The sequence below is a fragment of the Trichechus manatus genome, unplaced genomic scaffold, assembly GCF_000243295.1.
Source record: "Trichechus manatus latirostris isolate Lorelei unplaced genomic scaffold, TriManLat1.0 scaffold00244, whole genome shotgun sequence".
Classification (NCBI taxonomy): Eukaryota; Metazoa; Chordata; class Mammalia; order Sirenia; family Trichechidae; genus Trichechus; species Trichechus manatus.
This window is the reverse complement of record NW_004444180.1, coordinates 191,290-198,865: the sequence shown is the minus strand read 5'-3', so window position 1 is coordinate 198,865 and position 7,576 is coordinate 191,290. Positions and strand designations below refer to the sequence as shown.

The 7,576-nt window shown below is 62.2% G+C and overlaps 1 protein-coding gene across 1 annotated transcript; it reads right to left on the bottom strand.

Annotated features, from left to right (window-relative positions):
• Positions 1-220: 220 nt before the first annotated feature.
• Positions 221-6,516, bottom strand: NLRP6 (NLR family pyrin domain containing 6). The gene is made up of 8 exons (XM_004389399.1): positions 6,488-6,516; positions 5,482-5,762; positions 5,217-5,255; positions 3,260-5,009; positions 2,435-2,530; positions 1,109-1,279; positions 872-1,039; positions 221-359 (listed from the first exon to the last, which is right to left on the bottom strand). The coding sequence occupies exons 1-8, from the start codon at positions 6,514-6,516 to the stop codon at positions 221-223; spliced, it is 2,673 nt and encodes an 890-aa protein (XP_004389456.1).
• Positions 6,517-7,576: the final 1,060 nt, after the last annotated feature.

Here is a 7,576-nt window from a genome sequence, read left to right as displayed (position 1 = left end):
TCTGCAAGGCGGATGGCTGAGGGCCCCAGGAGAGGAAGAGGTGGGGAGGAGGAGACCCTGGGTGAGGGCTGGAGGTGTATGTCCCAGGGCCTGTCCGTGTCCCTTTGTCCACCAGCCCAGGACCACTTGGGCTCTGAAGAGCTGCCCAAGGCTGAGCACAACATCCTGCATGTGGGGCTCTGATTATGGAGCCGCTGTCCCATAGCCGACCTTCAGGGCCTCAGAGGGCACTGCTGACCCCTCCGAGAGAGTCTGCTTCATCCTCCAGCCCAGGGTGTGTGATGATCAGACCTGGCTTTGCCATTTTCACAGCCCGCAGCTCCTGCAGCGAGTGCTCACTCAGCTCCACGGAGGCCAGACTGCAGTCGTGTGTGGACAGGACAGAGGGGTAGTCAGGTGGGGGAGAGGGCGGGGTCTAGGGGAATAATGAGGAGAGAAGGCAAGAGCCTGGGCCTGAGGAGTGGGGTGGGGGCACATCCCACAGGAGGGCAGAGGACCCTTGTGGGGCCAGGGGTCCCAGGCCGGCTGGGGCAGCCAGGCGAGGCTCCAAGGCCCGGAGCGGGCAGGGCTGGAGGGGGGCAGAGGACCGGAACTGGGGGAGCAGTCGGGGGACTGTAGGCCCAGGCTGTGACCTAAGGCCCACAGGACAGATAGCTGGTCAGTCAGGGAGGTTGTCAGAGACTTGGGAATAGGACAGGGGCTGAGGGCCAGGACTTCTGAGGCAGGGTCTCTGTGGCTGACCTCCCAGATGGCATTTGAGTGTGGTCCCTCGGGGGTCCCTGGGCAGGGCTCCTTTTCAGGGCCCAGGTAAAGCCCCCCAACCCCCCAGGGTGGACAGGCTGCATCTCCAGAACATGCCCCTTGCCTGCACCTGAGGGTCTTCAGCCTGCATCCTGGCTGCTGCAGGGTTGAGCACAGGTAGGTCATGGTGGGGCCTGGCAGCTGGCAGCCACTGAGGTCCAGGGTGGTCAGCACCAGGCTCTGTCGGAGCAGGCCGATCAGGTATTGGAGCGCTTCCTGGAGGTCAGGCTGCTGCACCCTGAGGGAGGCCAGTCTCAGGAGGGGCTCTGGGCCTCCCTACCCCCCGCCCCTCCTGGCAGGGCCTCACCTGAGTGTCTGCACTCGGCACCTGGGCCAGGCCAGCCCCTCGCACAGCACCCGCAGGCCCACGTCGCTGAGACTGTTGTGATGGAGGCCCAGCTCAGTCAGGGCAGGGGCCGCCTTCAGGGCCTCAGCCAGGTCCCGGCAGACCATGTCTGGGAGCTTGCAACAGGAGAGCCTGCGGTCAAGAAGCACATGGGTTTGCATGCCTTCTGCCCCCACCGTGCACCATGGTCCACTCCTCCTGCAGGACAATATCCTGCCCGGGCCTTTGATGGCCCCATACAGACCTACTGTAGGTTTCGACATGCCTTAAAACCCACTGCCGTCAAGTCAATTCTGATTCAAAGTGACCCGTAGGGTTTCCGAGGCTGTAAATCTCTGTGGAAGCAGACTGCCACAGCTTTGTCCCATGGAGCCCTGGGTGGTTTCAAACCACGGACCTTTTGGTTAGCAGGCAATCGCTTTAACCAGACACACCTTAGTGTATCTAAAACCAAACCAAACTCGTTGCCGTCGAGTTGATTTTGACTCATAGCGACAATATAGGACAGAGTAGAACTGCCTCGTGGGGTTTCCAAGGCTATAATCTTTACCGAAGCAGACTGCCACATCCTTCTCCCAAGGATCAGCTGGTCAGCTTTGAACTGCGGACCTTTCTGTTAGCAGCCAAGTGCTTAACCAGTGCGCCACCAGGGCTCCTTTCGTGTGTCTAGTCAGTCTCTAAAGGCTGGCCAGTTGTGTTGTTTCCACTTTCGTGCCATTGTCAATAATGCTGCATGAATATCTTTCTGTATTTAGTTTAGCTTTTGAATTGTGGCCATCAACCCTCTGAGGTAGAATCTTTTGGCTCCATTTTACGGAGGAGGAAACTGAGGCTGAGACAGACTGACTTGCCCAGGGTCACCCAGGAGTTCCAGGGAGCCTGGCCTCCGAACCTGCACCCTGAACGCCTTCCTCCATTGCTACTAAGAATCCAGAGGGATTGCCCAGCAGTTTCCAGTTGCACTTAGCAGCCTTCCTTTGGGAAGGAAAATACGCTCGGGTCTTCATCGCCCTCCCCTAGAAGGCTTAGCCGCACCCCGCTTCCCGCTCAAACCAGGGCCACACCTTCCTTCCTACTGGCCCTAACCTGGGGTTGGAGCCCCCGCCAGCGCCCTCCCTCACGCTGTCTCTGCTCTCTGTGGGTGGAGTCTGGTGCCCTCAGCCGCAGACCCCAGAATCACAGACTCGCAGCCTCCTGCAGACAAGGCCCCACTGCTGTCCCCACCCCCAGGGCATACTGCCCTGAGTCCCCTCCGCGGGGGGCACGGGAGGAGGCGTGGTCACTCACATCAGGCGGCTTAGACCACAGTGTGGGTCAGTCATGGCCTCCAAGAGCGGACGCAGTGGGGAGGCTGCTGGTTGTCTCGAGCTGCCTCCAGAATTCCTGGGGGAAAGAGGAAGGTGAAGAGCACCTGGCCCCTTCCAGCCCCTCCCTCCTTACCTGGTCCTGGATATACCCCATTGGCCCCCCACGCCCCTCCAAATCCAGACGAAAGCCCTCTGTGGCCCGTGCCACCCCCTTCCCCAGGTGCATGATACATGCAGGTCTGTCTCTCCCTGGACCCGGCCTCTGACCATGTCCTGATATTCATTCTCTAACAGATGCTGAGCGCCTGCGTCAGGTAAGAAAGGGAGCATGGCCTTGCCTTGGGGGAGCTGAGGGTCTAGTGGAAGAGACCATGGGCAGGTGGTCGTGGGGCAGTTGTGGGTCCAGGGGTCCCAGGCCAGCTGGGGGAGCCAGGCGAGGCTCCGAGGCCCGGCCAAAAGCCGAAGGTGTTCTGGGTGGAGGGAGAGTGCGTCAGGCACAGCCACCTGGAGCATTGAGCGTGGAACTCTAGGACTTAGGCTGAGAAAGCATAATGTGGGGAGAAAGAGGGCTTTGGGCCAGAGCCAGGTAAATGCTGGGAGGGTGGGCATGGAGAAAAAAATCCTGGGGGAGATGGGGGCTGCTTGGCAAGAGGGTGGGCAAAAACAGCCCTAGGAGCCTTGAGTGTGGACACCGTCCCCATGACCAGGAGGGCACTCGGTGCACACTTGTGCCACACCCACAGGCCGCCCACACACCTCGCACAGCGCCATCAGACCCACAGGGCAGCCCTCTGCGGAGACTCACCTGCCTCCCAGGCTGCCCTGCAGCCGCTTCACCAGGCTCTTCTTTTTCTTCTCCTGCAGCACACTCAGCCGGCAGCTGAGTAGCCGCAGCGCCTGTCCCGCCGGGCAGCACTGCACGCAGTAGCTCAGGACCACGAGGTCCATGCGGCTGAAGCGCACTCGCTCCAGCGCCAGCTCGGGCAGGCCACGCAGAGCCTGGCGCACGAACTCGTCCTCCTGCGTCTCGTACAGGCAGTACAGCAGTTCCAGCTGGTAGTTGAGCTCCTCCTCGTCGTCCTCCTCCTCCGGCTCCTCAGCCCCCTCGAGTCCCTCAGTCTCCTCGGTCCGCTCTGGCGCCGCCATGGAGCGGCCTTGCCCCTGCACCCACCGCAGGGCTTCTTGCTTCACGCGCTCTGAGACCACGCAGCCGAAGTGGCGCTCAATGTCGCGCATCCGCTCAGCGCTCAGCAGCCCGAAGAGGAAACGCGTGGTGAGCGTAAGGTGGTCGCGCAGCTCGGCCTTCCCGCCCAGGAGGGCCCCGACGCCGCCAGCCGGCTCCTCGGGGGGCCCCTCCTCCTCCAGCAGGTAAGACAGCGCTGCGAAGAACTCCTGGAAGCTCTGGTGGATGAACTGGTAGGCGACCTCGGCCTCCAGCACGCCCGCCATCTCCTTCTTGCTGAGAAACAGCGTCTGCACGACCGAGCCGCGCAGCTCCAGTCGCTCCAGGTCCTTCTCTGAGAACTGCGCCCGGCGCCTCAGGACGCCTTCGCGGGCCAGGCGGCACAGCTTGCGCACCTCGCTCTGCACGTAGGCCCCGTTGGCGGGGGACGCCGAGCCCAGCAGGCTAACGATGAAGAGCAGGTACACCGACGTGGTGGTCTTGGAGGTGCGCGACAGGTCCTGGCCGCACTTGAGCTGCTGGCTCAGCACGGAACACACGATCCAGCACACGAAGGGCACGAAGCACAGCGCGAATAGCGTCTCGTTCTCCTTCACGAAGCGGTAGGCGCGCTCTGCCCTGCGCTCGTCTCCGAAGAACTTGTAGAAGAACTTCTTCTTGTCCTTGTCTGAGAAGCCGCGCACCTCGGCGCACTGTGGCGAGCGCAGGTGGCCCTGCAGCCTCCCGGGCGCGGCGGCGCGCGTTGTCACCAGCAGGCGGGCGTCGGGTAGCAGAGCCTTGCTCAGCAGCGAGCCCAGCAGCTGCGCCCCTCCGCTTGCCTCGAAGGGATCGACGCAGGGCGCGGCCTCGGCGGACCCCAACGCCAATAGCTCGTCGGCGCCGTCCAGGATGAAGAGCAGCCGCTCGGGATGCGCCAGCATCTGGCGCACCGGCGCGCCGCGGTCGGGGCACTGATCCAGGATCAGGTCGGCCAAACAGCGCTCGCCCGGCTGCTCCAGAAGCTCGCGGCACGGCAGGAAGAAGGCGAAGTCCACCTGGCCGTGGTACAGCTTGCCGGCCGCCCAGTCGTACAGGATCTTCTTGGCAGCCATGGTCTTGCCAATGCCCGCCGGGCCCTGCAGCACTACGGTCAGCGGCCGCCCGCCCTCCTCGTCTCTGCCAAACAGCCGGTTGAAGGTGTCAGTGTCGGAGCGCCGTGCGCGCTGGGGCGCTGGTTCCTCCGCGGGCCCCAGCTCCTCGTCCTCCAGGTCGGGGCTCTCCGGCGCGATGAGCAGCTTGGTGAAGCGCTTGGTGATCTTCACGGAGCGGGCGTTCCTCTCCTTCACCTTGGCGTGCAGCTGCAGCACGTGCTGGCGGTATTTCTTCTTGTACTCTGGGAGGGGGCAGGGACACGAGGACGCGGGGACGGGGCAGGCAGTGTCAGCCGACCCTCGGGGCCCATGCCCTCCCCGCAGGCTCAGGCCTCAGTCTCCCCAGCTCCCCTGCTTTCCGAGCGCCCGCCCCTACGCCTGGGACCAGCTGCCGGGACTCGCTAGTGGCGTCGGGGACTCTTGTGCTCTGAGGCTGGGGCGAGACCTACCGGACACGGAGAGCTGCGCCGAGGGGCCAGGGCCGAGTTCTGGAAGGAAGACCTGTTGTAAGGCTCCGCAGATTGTACAGAGGGTGGGAGGGCTAGGTAGCGGGATGGGGCCACCCTCAGGATCCCAGCCCCAGTAGCTGCGAGTTTGCGCCAGCGCTTTGCCAGGAGTGGAAAAGGACGCTTGGGGTGACCTGGACTCGCAGGACGGGCGGGAAGGGAATGGAGGTACTGGAACCCCGGCAATGCCCCTCCCCTCTGCGCTCACTCTGCAACCGCTGTTCCTTGAGTCGCGCCGCCACGTCTCGCACGTCAGACCTCTTCAGGGCCTTGTAGGCCACTTTCAGCGCGGGCTCAGGCCCATAGAACTCCACCAACCGCTCTACCAGGTCCACGGCGTCAGCGTGCTCCAGACGCCCCCACGGGATGCTGCGGCTGCCTTCTGGCGCATGCCGCAGCTTGTGGCGGAAGCGCTTCAGCTGCTCCTGGCTTAAGTCCTCGAATGCAGCCAGGAGCAGCTCTCGGGTGACCACAGCACAGTGCCCTGGGCTGGGGGCAGACGGGTAGGGTCAGCACGTGCACCCAACCACCCCCACCCCCACCCCCGCCCAGGTGACCCCAGGCCAGAGCACTGTGCTCTACATTGAGGAGAGGCCTCAGAACACCCACACCCACTGCTGGTTGGGGCGTCTTGGCAGTGGGTGGTCTGCATTTGTCTCCAAGCTCACCACTTCCTGGGTGGTGAAGTGGGGGGGGTCTCCATGACGGTCACTGGCCCACCACGGAGAAGGTGCCAGAGGGTCCAGTTCCAGGAAGAAACTTCCCCTCGTGCTTCCTCCCTTCCACACACCTGGTCACATCAAGTCAAACCCCCAAGACAGGCCTACAAGGGCCCTACTCTTCTCTCCATTCCCACCTTCCCTGAGGGCATCCGGAGGGAACATCCCAAGGAGGGCTCAGGCCTGGCTGTAGTACTGAATTCCCTGCCACAGGCTTGGGGTGGGGCCCAGCCTGGGGGGCCTGGCACCAGGGGGTGAATCTGAGCTCATAAAAGAGGTTTCCCTGGGGCTGACCTCTGGTGGGGAAGGGACTCCCAAAGCCCTCCCTGGGGAGAGTCCCTGGAATCCTGAGTCTGGGGTGAGGAGGGGGCAGGACAGGGACCAAGGGCTCTAACCTGGGGAGTCAGCAGGGTGAGGAGGATCCTCAGCCCCAGAGAGGGGAGACCTGTTGATTCCCGGGTGGCCCAGGTGACCTGTCAGTGAGCAGGCACTCACCTGGAGCTGGAGGCGCTGGGCTTCTCCATGGAGGCCCGTCCTGTAGTCTAGCACTCAAGGCCAGAGGCAGGATCAGAGAGCAGACCCCTCCCTTGGCTGGTCTGGAGGTTATGCAGCCTCTCCATGCAGGCCTGGGGCCTCCAGCTCAGACAGCACCAAGAAGTCTGCCAGAGTCGCCAAGCTCCAAAGGCACACCCAAGGCACATGCACCACCCACCCTTAAGAGCTCGGCTTGGTGACCTTTGATTGTCTACAGATTCCTTTATTTGGTTAAAGTTCTCTGAGAACCCATGGATGTAGCTTTGGGCAGGTGTGGTGGGGAGACGTGGCTGTGGGCATGGAGGAGGTGGCTGGCTCAGAACAAGATCTCACACTTTGAAGTCCAGAGATAAGTTTGTTCTGATGGCAGGGGAGAGGATGGGGTTCCCAGGTAATGGGAGCACCAAGAACAAAGGGGGACTTGTGTGATGTTGTCAGGGAAAGAACGTTCCCACCTGGGGATGAGGCAACAATGGGTGGGACAGAGATGGGCTCCGTGAATCCCACGATCTGACCTGAGCTGATGGAAACAGGTTGGGGCATGAGGAGCGTGACTTCCCGGGGCCAACAGGGACCACACGAGTGGATGTCCACCCAGAGTGTGTGTGCAGGCAAGGGTGTCAACAAGCGTGTGGACATGAGCAGTGGGTGTGTGTGCCTGTGATAGTGTCAGGCGTGTGTATTACAGATTACTCCTCTCAACCCTGTGATGTAGCCATTACTGTTACCCTTTTACAGATGAGGAAACGGAGGCACAGAGAGGTTAAGTGACGTGCCCAAGGTCACACAGCTGTTGGGAAGTGGAGCCAGGACATGAACCCCATCCGTCTGGTGTAGCCCATTGTGCTGTTAATTGTTACACTTTCTGTCTAAAACAGCAACGAGAGGGGACCGTGTGGCACGGAGGACTCTCCTCAGGCATGTTTGCTGTAAGGAGAGACTAGTGAGTGTGTATTTAGGAGACGACAGTGTCTGTGAGGACCAGGTGCCCAGAGCCTGTGCGTCTGTGCCTGTCGAGCGAGCGTGTGGGGAGGGTCCGATAAGGGGTAC

Coding starts and splice junctions, on each gene's coding strand:
- NLRP6 (XM_004389399.1), bottom strand. CDS start 6,516: ATGGAGAAGCCCAGCGCCTCCAGCTCCAG. Junction 1,280..2,434: donor TGTGGTCTAAGCCGCCTGAT/GTGAGTGACCAC, acceptor TCTTGACCGCAG/GCTCTCCTGTTGCAAGCTCC. Junction 1,040..1,108: donor TGCCGAGTGCAGACACTCAG/GTGAGGCCCTGC, acceptor GGCCTCCCTCAG/GGTGCAGCAGCCTGACCTCC.